Genomic DNA, 17,219 nt, shown 5'->3' on the forward strand with positions numbered 1-17,219 from the left:
GGGCAGCCAAATGGCCACTGATGGAGCCTTCATCTGCTTCTAAGCAACATCCAGGGAAGTAGGATGATTGTGTAGAACTGGGACGTATTTTAGGACTTAAAAGCAGTAACTTTAAAAGAGCAGTAACCTACTGGTAGTGCAATGACTTCATAGTGTCTCAGTTGTGGTACTGTGATGGTAGCAACACCATGGGTTCTGGGATGAAACACTGATTCTTAATTTGGGGTGCACTGTTTGTTGAGGTATGCTCTGAAGGAGAGAGGTCCTGGGACTATGTGCTAATCCCATACTTCTCCCTGCTAATTTCACATAGGTTGATATGTAAGAATTACTTTTTGGTAAATATTGACTACATTCAGAGGCAACATCAAAGTGTGCGCTTGACAGAGTCAGTTTGGGCTGCTGTTGTTGGCAATAGTGATTTCATTTTAAAATCTATTGAATACTTTGTACTTAAGAATATTAACTATTACCTTCATTTTAAGCATAGAGAAATTGAGGTATGAGGTGGTTATATTCATTGGCCAAAGATGTGATCCAGTGTTAGAGTTTTATTTATTCTGATTCTGCATCTCTAGTTTTCTTCTCTTCCATCATTACTTATTCACAAGAAATTATCAAAAATCTAAGGGGGAAAGCCTCAAATATTATATATTAAAATCATTGTTTCTTCAATGCTGTTTCTTCTTGGCCTTTAATAAATAACAATAGTTTACACTTGCTCAGCACTTTGGAAATTACTTGCACAGACATTTTCCATACCTCTTCAGTTATGAGATTGTTGTTACACCACTGGTACTTGCTGAGGTCAGAGGTTAGTGGTGATGCAGGGCCTTACCCCTCTTGTTCTTTTGCATTGCATTAAGCATTTCTAGAGATATGATGTCATGAAGTTACATATTATGAGGATGGCAAGAGCAGTTCATAGACACTTCATGATAAATTTATTGATGATGATCACACATATGTGGCCTTTGATCCAAAGATGCAGATTTTTATTTGGACTTCAATCTAAGGAGGAGTGAGTCCCTAGTCTTGTATAATTTACCAACTGATGCTATGTCCTGAAATTCCACTGAGATTAGTGGTCTTAAAGTATCACAGTACATCCCTGACTTTACAGTACATGAAGCTATAATATGGCTTAAGCGATGAGGGGGTGGCTCTGTATTTTTAATTCAAGTGTCTAGATATTTTAGGGAATTTTAGAGTACTTTTACCTGACACTGAGTCATCAGAAGGATTATAGTAGGGGCTCTGCCACTGGGTCATCCTTCCAGGAGTGGGCAGAACTCAATCAGTTCAGTACTGGACTGAGGTTACTGTAATTAATAGTTTTTCCATATAGCCAATTCTTGAGTAGATAATTAAACCTCCTCCACCACCAAACTTGAGATTACAGAACAAGAAGGCATGGCATGAGAATCCACTTGCCCCCTTTTCCCATTTGACTAAGATGCTGAGGCTCAGTGGAATTAGCCAAAAGATGGGCTGTAGGAAGGAAACCTGGGTGAGCTACACCCTGGATAATCAATACCTAAGTCATCAAGGGTTGATTGTACTTGCAGGAGAATGGGCAACTTCCCCACATAAAGCTGAAAAACCAGTACAGAGAAGCAGCCTCCCATTTACCACTGCAGGATCAACATGCAGATTTGATCACTTTTTTTTTTTTCCCGAAGAGTTAAGTACTCTTTCGTCAAGGATAAAAACCATACGTAGCTATTGCACTACCAATAGGTCCAGTCATGCTACAAATGCCCATATGTTTCTAGGATGCCAGTGGCTACTGCTACTGGAAATATCTCCAACCACTCTCTTTGCTAGTGTTGCTAGGTTGGTCATCAGGATTTACCTAAGTGAATAGCATTAGTGTTGGGTTAAAGAAGAGTCACCCGCAGACAGCGGTGGGTCAATGACAGTCTGCACACACTTTTTGGCAGGAGGAGTAGCAGTGGAATCTTGCATGCCATTTGTTTGAAATTCAGATTAAATCCCTATTTGTGTGCACGTGCACATACACACACACACACACACACACATCACAGGGTTACGGGGGAATGGGAAGGGTGACTAGGAATTAAGAATTGAGGGCTGTAGGTTAGATGACTGGTATTGGCATGCTCAGGTTGACCTGTCAGTGCTCTTCACTTCATTTCTTTGTGAAATGAGCTAATGCCACAAAGAAACTGCATGGTTATTTCATCTGCTTATTGGTCTGTTTATATGATCAGCTGTCACTGAAAACAGGAGCACCATTCCTGGGACATAAAAAAGGAGAAGGATCTTTTAGATAATCAATAGTTAAAAGAACAAGCAAAAAAATTTTAAAGCCAGCAGCAAGTGTGGCATCTATGGTGTACAAAGCAACCAAGGAAAATGCTCAAAGGAGTTATCAAGATAAAAATGAGGGCATCAAGGGAAGAGCACAGCAATGAAAGAGATATAAGAAGAGGTTGAACAAGAGACCAGATCTTCTTGAAAGAGTGGCTTTTCTAGGGTGGTCTACCTTTTGCTGTCTGATGGTTCCCTTGCCCTTAGAAGACCAGGCCAGTGCTGTAGAGGAAAAGTCTTCACAGCTGGACTCTGCCTTTGGAAAAGTGGCGATGTCCTGTACAAAGTGAAACCCAACAGGACAGCCATCCACAAATGATACCCTTCTGTTTTACCCTAAACAGATGAAATATTCCCTACAGTATGATTTAAGTCCCCACAAGCAGACGTCAAAGACCTCAGAATGAGAAATGTGATGATTAGTATGATGGTTTTCACATCACAAACATTATGCATGGTTAGATGATGGAGTGTGGAAAATATCATGCATCCCCATGCCCTTTCCTCACAATGCCTGTCATACACTGGATCTGGATGTTTCTGGAGTCCCTTGGAGTTTGAGATGTATTATAATAGTTTCTGCACCAAGATTAATGTGGCACAGCAGGAACAGGATACTGACAGACCCCTGTCACCTTATCTTACCCACAGGGTTCCCTAGAGGCTCCCTTTATCCTCATAACCTTAAACTTCGAGGTGGTTTTAGGTCAGGTAGAAGGGACCGGCTGGGCCACTCACCATCACTTCTCCCAGCTCTCAGGTGAGGCATTTGACCCTTTTGTGCTCCTGACATCTGGGGCTGTAAACCTGTTGCTGGATAAATATCACTGAGCAACCTCCCCCAGACAATACTTCTATTCATGCAGGTGTCCTGGGGTCGCACCTGTTGGTACATGTGTGTGCACGCATGCACAGATCCCACCCCCCTTCCCTCACACACGTACACCTGATCATGTGCTCCAGTGGAACACAGCTTGTTTGGATATAAGATGAAAACTCTGCAGAAGCTGTTATTTTTAGAAGGCTGCTTATCTCTGCAGAATGCCAATTTTGGCTTGTCATTCATCTCAGAGCAAGCATGGTGCATACCCAGGGCAAAGCACCCTGTTCTGTGTTTGAAGCAACCTGCATCTTCAGTGAAGCTCAGGATGCGGCCGACACTGGCAAACTACCTGAACTGACAGCACTCACATCCCGATTCAGACCAACTCAACGTGCATTTAGAAAGTGCCTACTGTGTGCAGGGTAAGGTACCAGGTCCCTCTTTATTTGGGTCAAGTGCAAACCAGAAAAGACCTGGGTTGACTGTGGGATGTGTATGTGTGTACATGCACACGCTTGCAAATACACGGGTTTATATGGGTATTAATATTGGATGGAAAGTCTGGCTTTTTATTTGTCTATTTTTCTTTCAGTCTCAATTGTGTTTTATGACTGTGCGAGGGATGGCAGGAAAGCATGTCTGTCTTGGCAAAAGCTGTGGGCAGCTCTCCCTTACTTTGTCATCCAGGGGCTTCCTTAGACAGAAGGAACGCAGACAGGTGGGCTGGAGGACCCCGGGGTGAGGAACCCATCCCCCAAGCCTGACACCATGCCCTCCCTCCGCGGGACCCTCCTCCGGGCTGGCTTCACTGCCGGCTACTTCAGTGCATCTGAGCTCCCCCCGCCACCACGTGAAGACCTGAGATTGAACGTGGGTGTCTGTTCTCCACCAACTGTGCCGCAAGGGCCCTACCAGAGGCGTCGCTTCCTGTCATCTCCTCTTGCTGCTCCCGAGTAGAGGCACCTAAACAGAGATCAGATTTCTGGTTTCAAGGCATATCAAACCAAGCACGCTGAATGAACATGAGTTAGTTAATTAGCTCGGTCTCTCTCCTTTACGTTCCCTGGTCTGCATGTTCCTTGATGGCAAAGCGACCAGGAGAGAGTTGATTTGCATCTTAAGACCTATGGGTAATGCTTCTGAAGTGGGGAGTTTTATTTAGCAACTGCTTGAACTCGTGTACGGGGTTGGGAAGGAGGTGGAGCTGACCCCGATTGGGCTGTCGGAGAGTGGGGTGTGGGTGGTGCCCACTGCCACGCTGACGCCCCGGGCCTCCGTGAGGGCAGACAGGAACTGCCGCTGCTGCTGGCGCAGGGTGTCCGCGATGAGCAGGGGCAGGGAATTGATGCTGGCGGTGAGGTGCTCCAGCTTAGACTCCAGACTGCCGATTTGTTTCTCCAGATCTTCGCTCCGATCATTGAGTTCTGTGATTAAGTCATACATGACGTTCTGCATCTGTTTGGAGAGACAGGGAGACGACAGGTCATTGCAGAGGAATCTGCAATGGAAAAAATGAAATACTCCTCCAGATTACACTTGAAATACAACTCCTCCAGGGATCAACTTCCACACCAGCCGTGTCGGATCTGGCCAAGGACAGAGAAACAGTTTACTTTCCTGAGGACTTGGAGGCTCAAATGGCACAGTGGGTTTGTATGTCTGTGTTTTTGTTGTTGTTTTATTACAAAAATAATGTATATTACTTATAAAAATAGATTAGAAAATATATAGACTGGAAAGGCAGCACTTTCTTCTTAAATAGAACAAGTCCCTGAAGTGTCCTCAGGTTCTTACTTCGTCCAACCTCTCAGCTCATATGGCAATGGCACCTACTGATGAAAGAGACGGCTCTGTGGTGGGGAGCAGACAATGCAATAGACTTACCATTGGTAGGCCAGGGCTCAAGTACACGTCTGCCACTCACTAATAATGTGCCTTCCCTCATGCCCTTTAACCTCTCTGCTTGGTTTCCTTATGAAATAGGAGTTAATAATAACAACACATAGTTATAAAGCTGTTGCTCCCCCCGGCCCCAACTTTCAACACAGCAGCCAGAATGTACAACGTACAACGTAACTCACTCAGGACTGGGCTGTAGTGAAAGGGAGCTGCCTCGCTGAGGTTACAGCCCCTCTGCTGCCTGGTCAATGAGGAGGGACATTGCCTCAATTTGGGACACCCCTGAAGGGCCGGAACTCCCGTGGGTTGGTCGAGGCCTTTGTCAATCGTATCACAGTTCAGACTCTCCCTCTGCCCCATCCTGCTTCCCTTGCTCCCCAACAGGTGCTGTCCTGATGGTGCCCCCAGTAAACCTCCTGCTCTCGGTGCCATCTCCCAGCGTCCCAGGGACCCGCCCTGTCACCACTGCTCACTCCCCACACATCCCATGGCCGACAGCCTCACCTCCTCTCAGCCTCCCCTTAAAAATCATCTCCCCCCATGCCCTTGTTAATACGGCACCTTGTTCGCACCCCTACCCCGATCCCGCTAAACCTGCTCAACTCTTTTCTTCATGCCACCTTCTAATACACTAGCTAATTTGCTGTTTCTTCGCTTATTATTGTCTGTTTTCTCCCACTAGAAGGAAAGCTCCTCCAGGGCGGGGACCTTCACCTGTTGTGTTCACGGATGTGTCCCAAGGCCTTAAAACAGCATCTGGCACATAGGGGATGCTCAACTAACATTTTTTGATGGACAAGTGTACATAAACATGCCTAGCAAGGGGGTCTGTCATACGTGGTTGGCACTAAAAGATGTTGGTAGAACTAATGAATGAATAAAGTGCAGGCACAGGGGAAAATCACCGTCCCTTCCATCCTTTGGCCAATGTAGGAGTTTAACTGATGGGAAAAGACCTTTTGCGCCACAGATTATTTCCATATACCTGGAAAGTTTCTCAGAGTTTCCCACCGAGACCTGAGTGGCTGACGGAAAGGAGAGAAGACTCCCAAGGGGGCCCAGCCCAGGGCCTGCCTCTGGAGAGCAGGTGTTCTGTAAGCTTTTGTGAATGAACATTGCACAAGGTCGTGAGAGCAGGGGAGCAAAAATGGGGTACGTCCGGGGAACTGCCAATAAAATAAAATGTTAATGTAATAAAATAAACGTCTTCTGAGAGTGAAGCTATAAAACCAGGTCAGAGCAGCACTAAACAAAGGCAGCTTGTGCCAAGTGCACCATTTTCGGTCCTACATCTGCTCTTTGCCAGTGCTCCCTGGTTCCATGAGAGGCCACTCATTCAGGCTGTTCCCACCTGAAACCTGGGCGTCATCCTCTCCCTCAGCCCCCATATCTCACCAGTACAAAGTCCTGCCCACCCTACATCTAACTATCCCTCAAATTCAATTCATTTAAGTGAAATGAAACCACTTTTGTTCCAACTGTACCACCATGGTTCTGACTATCCTCTTACCAGGCAACTTTCTGGTTATAATTTGGCTTCCTGGGTTGGTCTGTAGAGCCCTTATCTATGTGACAGTCCATTTCTCCCTGCAAACTAACAAGTGACATCAGACTTGGGAGCAAGACTCTTGGGAGACTTCATGCTCTTGGGTGTTCCTGTGGGCCAGGTTGGCGGTTGCTTTGTACCCTCCCAAACCCCACCTGCAGGCACTGTGGCTCTAGGGGCTTCTGGTCATCTGCCAGTGACACCCTGATCCTATTTTACCTGAAATTTCAAGTTACTCCAGGAAGATGCAGAAACCATGGGTGCCCGCGGGGGCCAAGGTAGTAGGGAATGAGGTGAACGAAAAAAAAAGCAAAGGAAGGTGGCAAAGTATGAGAAGCCAGAAAGGAGATGGGAGAAGGGGGATTGAAAATGTAGTGATACCTTCCCACCAGGAAATTGGCTGCAGCCCCAAAGGGAGCCGTCACAGAGGTGGAGTGAGGCAGCTCTGCCTTTGCAAAGGGCGGGACTCTTCTGTGGCCTCCTCAGAGGAGAGCGTGACTTTAGAAGCAAGAGTGCTTCCTTCATTAATTAACATTCACAGAACCTCTTCAGGGTGTATGTTCTTCCCAGAATGTACAACACCACAAATCTATTTGACCGCAGGGACACCCTAACGAGCTCTGGACTGAATCTGGGCCCCTGGGTCTCAGCCCCAGTGCTGCAGCTCTCCAACAGCCTGACCTTGGGATGGTCTCTTTGTTTCTTTGGACCTTGGTTTCCTCATCTATATTCCTAATCAGAACTACCACATGCAAAACCGTTATAGTTCACAAAGCATTTTCACAGATACCATCTTATTTGATCAGTTGAGCCTCAGATGTGGGGAATGATTTTTACACTTCAATGGAAGACACTGAAGCTAGCATATAAAGCATCCCAGCGTTCCCCCACCCCATCTCTGCCACCCTATGAGCGAGCTCTTCAATACAGCAAGTGTTATGTGGAGGCCACACGCCCTTTTCTTAATCTAGAAAGGACCAAAGGACAGGCGTGGAAGGTGGTGAGCTGGGAGGACGAAGCACAGAAAGAAAAGGGAGAGAACCCAGTGTTATTATTGTCTCCCCTGTTCTGTTGCTTGGTGACAGGATACCAGGGGGAAGGTGGACCAGTGTGAGAGACGCTAGGCTGCTGCCAGGACCTTGGCTGAGTCTCCTGGGAGGAAAGCTGAAGACTGGATGGATGTCAGAGTGCACCCTCCCTGTAGGTCCCACACCACTCCCGGTAGCCCTGCAGACGCTCTCCCTTCACCCTCTCCTCCACACCCTTTCTTTCCAGGTAACTTGCTCCCAGGTTATTGATGGTTTAGTTCCCCCACCCAATTCACATGAGCCTCTTTCCAGTTCACTGAGTTTTTTGCTTCACCCAGTCTGCTCTGCACGGGGCCCTGTCTCTGTGAGAGGCGGTGGCTGGCACTGAAGAAACGCAGGCTTGAAAGTCCAGTGTGCCCGCTATTCCCAGGAGAACACCAGCCACAGCCTGTCCTGCCAGGTGAGAAGGGAGGCAGAAACATGGCTACCTGTAAAAGAAATATCTTGGGGCTTGTTGGGCTATTCCTGCACCTCCCAGCGTGGGTCCCCAGCCATGTTTGCCCTACCCGACCCCCTGCTGGCCTCAGCTGATTGGCCCAAGGGTGGACACGTGACTCAAACGGGCCAGTCATCTCATCCCTTCTGAGAATTTAGAATTAAGACCAATAGGAGGATGGCCAATCCGTCTTTGCCTGTGGCTAGAACTAGAACATGTACTCTCTGGATAGGGGCCTGCCATGGTCTGCCATGGAGACAGGGGGCATAGAAAGTTGTCAGGAGGTGTGGGAGAGGGAGAGAGAGAGAACTGAAACAGGCACTTGAACAGGAGAGAGAAGAGAAGGTGAGCGAATACTTTCCAGGGTGAGGGGCACTTCTAGGTAGTTCCTTCCTGAAGTCTGATCACATGCCTGCCTTGAGGTTCTACCTGGAATGAGACTTCCTTGTATCCTTATAATAAACACCTACATTTTAAAACCTACTTCCAATGGGTTTCTGATACTGGAACCCAAGAGTTTTAAGCAGTTCACCCAAGACCATGGGGGGCTCCCTTCTGCACTTGGGCATTCCATTCACATCCTTGCTTCCTCCTGGCTCTCAGGAGCCCTGCACTCCACCACAGCGCCCCCTCCAAAGCACACAGCCTGTGGGCTTCTCCCCACCTGTGCCAGCAGCACATTCCCTGATTGAAGTCCTCCCAAGCTTAGGGGGCCCTTTCTTTGGCCTGATCCCTTCATTGAATAAGGTGCCTGCACGTGGCCCAAGAACTGGCAATTTCTCTGATTGCACCATCTTTTCAAAGGGGGCTTAACTGGCCTGAGGGAACTTCTCTTGCTTACCCAGGGAATGTGTTCCATGATGATAATCGACATCTGCTGGAATGTTCTGCCAGCCTGGCCCTGGGCTATATATTTGATATACAGTTTCTATCAAGAGGCAATGAGAGGGCTTCTCTGGTGGCGCAGTGGTTAAGAATCCGCCTGCCAGTGCAGGGGACATGGGTTCGAGCCCTGATCCGGGAGGATCCCACATGCCACAGAACTAAGCCCGTGCACCACAACTACTGAGCCTGTGCTCTACAGCCCGCGAGCCACAACTACTGAGCCCTCATGCCTAGAGCCCGTGCTCCACAACAAGAGAAGCCACCGCAATGAGAAGCCCGCGCACTGCAACGAAGAGTAGCCCTCACTCGCCACAACTAGAGAAAGCCTGCGCTCAGCAACGAAGACCCAATGCAGCCAAAAATAAAAAACAAATTAAAAAAAAAAAAGAGGCAATGAGGAGGAGGGGCTGAGGAGGGGAGGCCCTTTCTTCATTGGCGCCTACACTCAGCTCTGCCAGCAGTGCAGCCTCCAATTCCTTCACTCCAGAGATTTGCAAAAGGAGAGAGTTCCTTTACAGTATTTACAGCAGTTCAGGGCCAGAAACACAGAATGACAGTAGGGCTCTCAAAGGAGGGCTCTCGTTTTTGGCATCTTCATGAGAAAGAAAGAAATGCACCCCTCACCACCACCACCACCAATTTGGGTCCAGAAAAGCTGAGTTGTAAGGACTGCAGGATGCAAGAAAATGAGTTTGCAATTATAACAGCAAACCGGAAGGATCCTCCTAGGTGTGACCCAGGCAGCAGCATCGCCATTATCACCATTTGGTCTCGTCAGTGTGCTTCACCCTGTGCAAACTCAGTGTACAGCTAATCAAGCAACACACCGAAAAGATGTAGTAGGTCAGCTAATTAAATCCCAGCAAAGACTGACCTGAGTGACTGAATTTAAGAAGTACATGCCAGGGGCTTCCCTGGTGGCGCAGTGGTTGAGAGTCCGCCTGCCGATGCAGGGGACGCGGGTTCGTGCCCCGGTCCGGGAGGATCCCACATGCCGCGGAGCGGCTAGGCCCGTGAGCCATGGCCACTGAGCCTGTGCATCTGGAGCCTGTGCTCCGCAACGGGAGAGGCCACAACAGTGAGAGGCCCGCGTACCACAAAATAAAAAAAACAAAAAAAGAAACACATGCCAGGTTTTAAAAGTCAACAACATGCACTAGTAGATTGCCAGTGTCAAGAACTCGAACCCAGATGATTTTTTAACAAAGGAGGAAGCAGTCTTTACCTTCCTGGTCCTGCACTGTCTAGTTTGGCCAAGGCCAGGCCTTCACAGCCACACCTGAGAAATTGAAATGCCAGCACCTGAGAACCCTTTACGGGGTCTTTGGATTTTGCCACTCACCTTGGAAAGGTCCACCAGGGTGTTGGCTTGGTCACTCAGCTTCCTCTGCTCCATCTTGACGCTCCTCAGTCTGCGGGAAAGAGTCGTAACAGCAATGCTCTTCAGGCGCTGGGCTCAGCCCCACGGGCAGATTCCACACCCACATCAATTCATCTGGTTTTGGAACCCAGCCCAGGACCTCGAACATGGGTGACAACTGACCAGAATCAAAGGCTTGGCAGGTCCCAAAGAAAGCAAACTCTTGCCTCCACTCGTGCCTGCCTTCAGTCATTATAGCTTCCTCACCACTCTCAGACCATTTCCCGGCTTCTATGCCTTTATCTAGGCTGTGCCTTCTACCTTAAGTGCCCTACTCTCAGCCTTTCAGGGTTTTCCCAAGCCTCCAGGTCAGAATAAATGTTTTCATCCTCTACTTTAAAAAATCCACTATACTTTTTAAATACTTAGCTTATAGAAAGCACTGACCACAATTTGTTCTGCTTCCAGTTGTAATGTGTGGGTATGTGTGTGTGTGTGTATGCGTGTGTGTGTATGCGTGTGTGTATGTGTGTGTGTGTAGACTATGAGAGACCCCTGAGGCTCTTACCTAATATTTACCTTCCATAGCAGTCTGTCCAATGTCTGGCAGTGGCAGGTGCAATAAGTGAATAAACAGACTGATCTGCGTCCAGTTCACCGCCCCCTAGTGGTTGTTGAGTGGAAAAGAATGGATTTCTCCTGCTCCTCTAAGTATACAAGAAGATACTGATGGAGCTCTGGGGAACCCACCACTTCTAATTTGGTCCTCTGGTGGCTGAGCTGCCCCGGCCTACTCACTGGTGGATTGCTTGGAGGAACTTCCTCTGGTGTTTCCTGACTTTGGCGTGGTCAATCTTCTTTAGCAGCTTTGTGTGTTTATAGATTAGCCACGTTTCCCGAAGGACATTGGCTGCAGCATTCTTGATCTAAGGAAAAGTAAATAAAACAGGCTGCTATCAGGTAAATTTCCCTAGGTTCACATAACATGTTTTTTATGTCTGTCGATATAGTCTACCTTATAAGGAAATGATTCTGCAACAATCTTTTTCCTTAATGAAATCATGAACTCTTAGAAAGGATCATTCAAATTCATCTCTTATTAATCCTGTATTGGACAGAGTAGACTGGAGCCCGAAGTGGAGGGGTGGATCCTGTCTCTTTCTTAATTATTTCAGGACTGCCTATCGACTGTTGATGCTATATTTAGATAGGCTACATTACCAAGACCTGGAGGCCTGGGGCACACTTTGAATAGATAAATATGTACCATTGCTGCCCTTGGATGCAGAGTTCCATGCTCTATGTGGGATTTCTATTTAGTGTACATGGTACATTTCTTGGATTCACAGAGTAAACAGATTTCCTATCAGCTAGATATTTTATTTATTTAAAATTATTTAAAATTTATATACCATCTTTAAAGGTTACTTTCCATTTACAGTTATTACAAAACATTGGCTATATTCCCTGTGTTGTCCTATACGTCCTTGAGCCTATCTTACACCCAGTGGTTTGTTTCTCCCACTCCCCCAACCCCTATGTTGTCCCTCCCTGCTCCCCACTGGTAACCACTAATTTGTTCTCTTTACCTGTGAGTCTGCTTCTTTTTGGTTATATTCACTAGTTTGTTGTATTTTTTAGATTCCACATATAAGTGATATACAGTATTTGTCTTTCTCTGTCTGACTTCTTTCACTTCAGCTGGAGATTTTACAAGGCCTCTTTGAGGAAATGTCTTTCCCACCGAATAGAACTCTAGGTATTAACAAGTCCATTGTTTCCTTTCCCAAATGGCAAAAAACATTTACACTGCAATTTTACATGTAAATGTAATTGGCATTAAACTGAAATCATTTCCAAGCAGTATCTGAAAATCAGTGAAGATATTTTGGTGTGAAACCAGAGCTGCCTCTTTCCCAAGGCTGGCTCTTTCACTGCACTGCAATCACACATTTCAACATATGACGCTGTCATCTGTTGACATGGAAACCACTGATATCACCTGGCTCACGACAGAGCTGAGACATATCAATGGCATCCAGATGGCAGGGGACAAAGTTTTAATCCAAACACAGACATCTTCAGCAATTAGTAACAAGAGCAAGAGGAAACATTTCTTATTAAGCACAAGCTAAACAGATTTTTGATTAACCGTTCCCATTTCTGTCAGCCATACAAACTGGCACAGGCCCACAGGCCCAGGGCCTGGAAGTAAGTAGGCCAGCCTAGTAGAAATCAGGTTACTAGCCAGGAAGGATTTTAATAAAATTGGAGAGTACAGGCCTGCTTCTTCAGACTGACATCAACAGATGGGACGTTGTTAAAATACTGAGACGTGTGGGAAGGCCTGGGAAACATTGTTTTGCAGGCTGATAACTTCTGTGTGTATGTTTTAAAAATTTATTACTAAGGCTGGATTATATTTTCCATTGGCGCTGAAGTGATATTCTAAAAGAACAGCTAGGTCTTCTCAGAAATGTCTAAGTGACATAAATACTGCCTTTTTGTTCAGTAAAAATCTACCGTGAAGATGGTTTTAAATGACTTAATTGTCCACCTTTGGTACTTTCTTGCCTGAAAGGAAGCAGGTGGTGGTGAGAAGAAGCTGGAAATGGTAAGTGTCCAGGTGAGGAGGGGGGAAGTAGAGGAGGGTGTGGTCACTGGGGTTCTGTCCAGGAGCTGGAGTGGACATCAGCCTCCTGGCAAAAGAAGCAGCATAGAAGGGAAGGCTTTCTCTCTGTGGAGTGCCTACTCCTGCTGCCCTTCTGTGGGGAGAGGGCAACTTGACAGGTGGTTTTTTCAGTTTCCCTAGGTGCTTAGCCTCCAAGGAAAGCCTCACAGAAGAACAGGAGGGAAAAACCTGCCCAGCATGTATGATGATCGGCAGAGCCCCAGTTACACGGGTCTTGTCTTTGGAACACTGAGAGAGCCATGGAATGTCAGCGCTGATGAGCCTTTGACAACTGTCTCTGTGTTGGTGTGGAACAAACATTTGAAACTGGAGAGGCTGCAGGTGACTCCTTCCTCTGCCAGTTTAGGAGTAAGTGCTTAACTATCTATAAGAAGGGAAAAATATATCCTTACCTTAAGGGTTGTTATGAGGCCCAAATGAGGCAATAACCATGGTGCTGATGGTGCTGAGCCTAAGAGCGGACATCTACCAGGTGCCACTTTACATATGTGTAAACTCATTTAATCTTCACAACAACCCTCTCAGGAAGGTACTAATATTATCCCCATTTTACAGATGAAGAAACTGAGACAGAGACCAAGACCGTAAAGCTATAAATGGCAAACTGAGTCAATGTGGATTTAAGTGTTATAGAAACTATAAAGTACCATAAAGATACTAATTATCATCATCTGGCCCAAACCCCCATTGAAAATGTGAGGAAATGACAGCTTCAGAGATAGAATGTGAGGGCCAGAATCCCACAGCTAGCTAATGGCAAAGTCAAAACAAGAGCCAGGTCCAAAAAGAGCATAAGGTTTTCATGTGGTCTGAAGAAAGACCTGACTGACTAGATGTCATCTCTACACAAACAAAATTATTTCCTGTTTTCCAGGATCAAGGAACTGGAAAGGACATTAGATTTGTTTTTAATCATCATGGCCCTCACTTAGCAATATGACAGAACAAGGAGTCCAGGTCCTGCACTTAACTTTATCCCAAATATAAGGTACTGAAACCACAGCACAGCCGGGGTAGCTGAGCAAAGCAGTCACAGCATCTTTATGGGTTTGAACGGGAGGCCCCTGCGAATTCAGGAAAGTGATGTTAAATGCAAGCCTTGATGCTGACTCTGAATTAATTGCCAGCAAACAACCTGGCACAAAGCTAAGCAGATCATTGCAGCTCTACTTACAATAGCCAGGAGATGGAAACAACCTAAGTGTCCATCATCGGATGAATGGGTAAAGAAGATGTGGCACATATATACAATGGAATATTACTCAGCCATAAAAAGAAACGAAATTGAGCTATTTGTAATGAGGTGGATGGACCTAGAGTCTGTCATACAGAGTGAAGTAAGTCAGAAAGAGAAAAGCAAATACCGTATGCTAACACATATATATGGAATTTAAGAAAAACAATGTCATGAAGAACCTAGGGGTAAGACAGGAATAAAGACACAGACCTACTAGAGAATGGACTTGAGGATATGGGGAGGGGGAAGGGTAAGCTGTGACAAAGTGAGAGAGTGGCATGGACATATATACACTACCAAACGTAAAATAGATAGCTAGTGGGAAGCAGCCGCATAGCACAGGGGGAGATCAGCTCGGTGCTTTGTGACCACCTAGAGGGGTGGGATAGGGAGTGTGGGACGGAGGGAGACGCAAGAGGGAAGAGATATGGGAAGATATGTATATGTATAACTGATTCACTTTGTTATAAAGCAGAAACTAACACACCATTGTAAAGCAATTATACTCCAATAAAGATGTAAAAAAAAAATGCAAGAGAAAAAGAAATAGGCTTTTAACTGCATTGTGCTTTCCCACGTCGACAGTAAATGCTATTGCGACCAGGTTCTCCCTCCAATTCACCTGGCTGATTGTTTTAAGCATCGCCGGGGTGGGAGGCAGTTGAGGCTGTGTGCCCCTCCTGGGATTCACTGAGCTTCCATAGGGCTTCCAAGCACCACTCCCTGATGGGGACTTGGGTACCCACTGAGCTCTCCTAGTGGGCGGGGCACCAAGGCCAAAAGATGTGCTTGAGGGTGAGGGTGGGAGTGGGTGGGTCAGGGAACTGGGAAGGACTGGGTAAGGTTGGCCATGATCCGACGGGCTCAGGGACGGTTAGAAGAGGGCCGTTTGTGCATGGAAGACTGGCTGTTTCGTCCCCCAAACCCCTAAGCATGCGAGCTAATTGTTTTCTTTGGGCCCATTCATTCTCTCCCAAGAATTGTATGCTTTCACTCTGATGGTGGCCAGAGAATTGGCTCAGTGACCTATGTCCTTCAGGGAGGGCTCTAAGATTCATTAGCCCAGGCAAGAAAGTCATCCAACTAAGATCTTGCATATAATACTGACAGCTAACATTCACGGAGTGCTTACTCTGTGCCAGGCTCTATGCTAAACACTTTCTGTTTACATTGTTCCGCTAGCCCCCAGAAAACCTCACAAGGGGATGAATGATCATCTCTACCTTGGACCATTGCGGAACCTCTCTGAGACTCAATTTTCATATTCATTCCTTCCCAAAACATTTACTGAGCCCTTACAATGGGGCAGATACTGTTTAGGAAGTAAGAAAACTGGGATGCACAAACCAATAACATTTCTGCCCTCAAGGAGCTTCTAATCCTATGGGGACAGCATGCCCTGTGTAATATAGTGTCAGGTAATAAGTGCTTCAGAGAAAACTACAGCACAGTAGGGTGCTACAGAGTGATGCAAGTTCTCCCAATCTGTGAAATGGGATTGTGGTGTTGATTCGATGAAACACTTAGCACACAGCCTGGCTGCACCGTACCTCAGTACACAGTAGTTTTACTGATGTTCCTTTCCCCCAACAAATGTCAGCTTCTTCCCCCACCTCCAGCAAAAGAAAACATAAAACAGAACACATATGTCTGTTCCTTGAGCTCTTGGCCGTATTAGCCATGTCAACGACTTGCTCTGGCTGCCTCTCTGCCAGGGTAACCTGCCTCTCCAGACTTCGTGTAGGCTGGTGCAGGAGGAACGTGTGGGGCAGACGAGAGGCACCCTTCTTCACCTCCCCCCATGCTCCCAACAGCCACAGGGAGCCCTGGGAGAGAAATTCCAGGAGGCCTACTGATGGGACCCTGGGAAAGACATAGCATGCCCTCCATGCTGCCAGGACTCCCTCCCAGGGAGAGGGCAGTTGGAGAGGAGGGCAGATCAGGCCTGGCAAGTGGGTGTAACTTAGACAACTTCAAGAAGTTCCAGGGGTTGAATTTAGATGAATAAATCTAAAGGGATGATAAAATCGCAATCTGAGAGCCCTCAGGTCAGGCCCGTCTTCAGACACCTGACTGAAGGTGTCCATTATAACCAGGGGGTCCCCTCTTCTCCATCCACCAGCCCCTCACTTCCCTCACGCTCACCCACACACACTTCCTGCTGGCTTCCTGCCGCTGCCATCTCTTTCATCTCCCCCCTCATACCCACTCTTCTTTCTCCCCCATCCTATTCCACACTCCCTTCTCAGGCTTCTCTGCCCGCCTTACCCAGAAGCCCTCACCGAACACTTAGAAATGGGGGCTCCACCCCTGTGGCTGGCAGGACACTGGGACAGGGAGCGCAGAGGGATGTACTTCTGTGGTTCAAAGTCGGAGTTTGCAGTCTTTCCCTACAGCAGCCCAGTAATGAACCACGGCTAATTCCATAATGCTATTAATGTGATGCTCAGCTAGTTTGGAGGTAAACTGGCTTTTCTCTCCAGCAGACCTGGGACCCTAACCACCATTCTGAGTTCCAAGGAACTGGCTGTTCTGGGAAACCCATTGGGTTATGGCTGGAGAGCTGCCTGCCAGCCTGAGAACAAATGGCAGCCCTGGCTGGGGCCCAGCTCACTGCATATGGCTGGGGGCCCACACTTGCCCATCTCTGGGCCTGAGAGGCTCATCCCTAAGAACGCTTCCAGCTCAAAAGCTCCATGTTCCTGTGACTACTGTTAAAGAAAACTGTACCCAGTCTGTCTGGGACAGAGCTTTAGTGGGTGATATAATTTATAATCCCCTTCTTGGGAGAATTAGCATTCTTGATAACTGCTCAATTGATTATCTGATAAATTTTTAAAAGACTAAGACATGTTCTGGGAATCCACTCATGGGCCCTACCAGCTGTCAGTCAGGAGTCTGTGTCCTTTAGCCAGGCTT

At 47.0% G+C, this 17,219-nt stretch overlaps 1 protein-coding gene across 2 annotated transcripts in view; it reads right to left on the minus strand.

Annotated features, from left to right (window-relative positions):
* Nucleotides 1–4,315: 4,315 nt before the first annotated feature.
* Nucleotides 4,316–17,219, minus strand: part of KCNN3 (potassium calcium-activated channel subfamily N member 3) — a gene marked incomplete at both ends in the record, with an annotated part of 172,457 nt that continues 159,553 nt past the window's right edge. For both annotated transcript variants that reach the window (XM_079698150.1, XM_079698149.1), the window contains 3 exons: nucleotides 4,316–4,612; nucleotides 10,354–10,423; nucleotides 11,170–11,297. In XM_079698150.1, coding sequence (XP_079554276.1) covers nucleotides 4,316–4,612; nucleotides 10,354–10,423; nucleotides 11,170–11,297 — 495 coding nt within the window. The remainder of the gene's footprint in view (nucleotides 4,613–10,353; nucleotides 10,424–11,169; nucleotides 11,298–17,219) is intronic.

This window comes from Hyperoodon ampullatus (genome assembly GCF_949752795.1).
Source record: "Hyperoodon ampullatus genome assembly, chromosome: 2".
Classification (NCBI taxonomy): Eukaryota; Metazoa; Chordata; class Mammalia; order Artiodactyla; family Ziphiidae; genus Hyperoodon; species Hyperoodon ampullatus.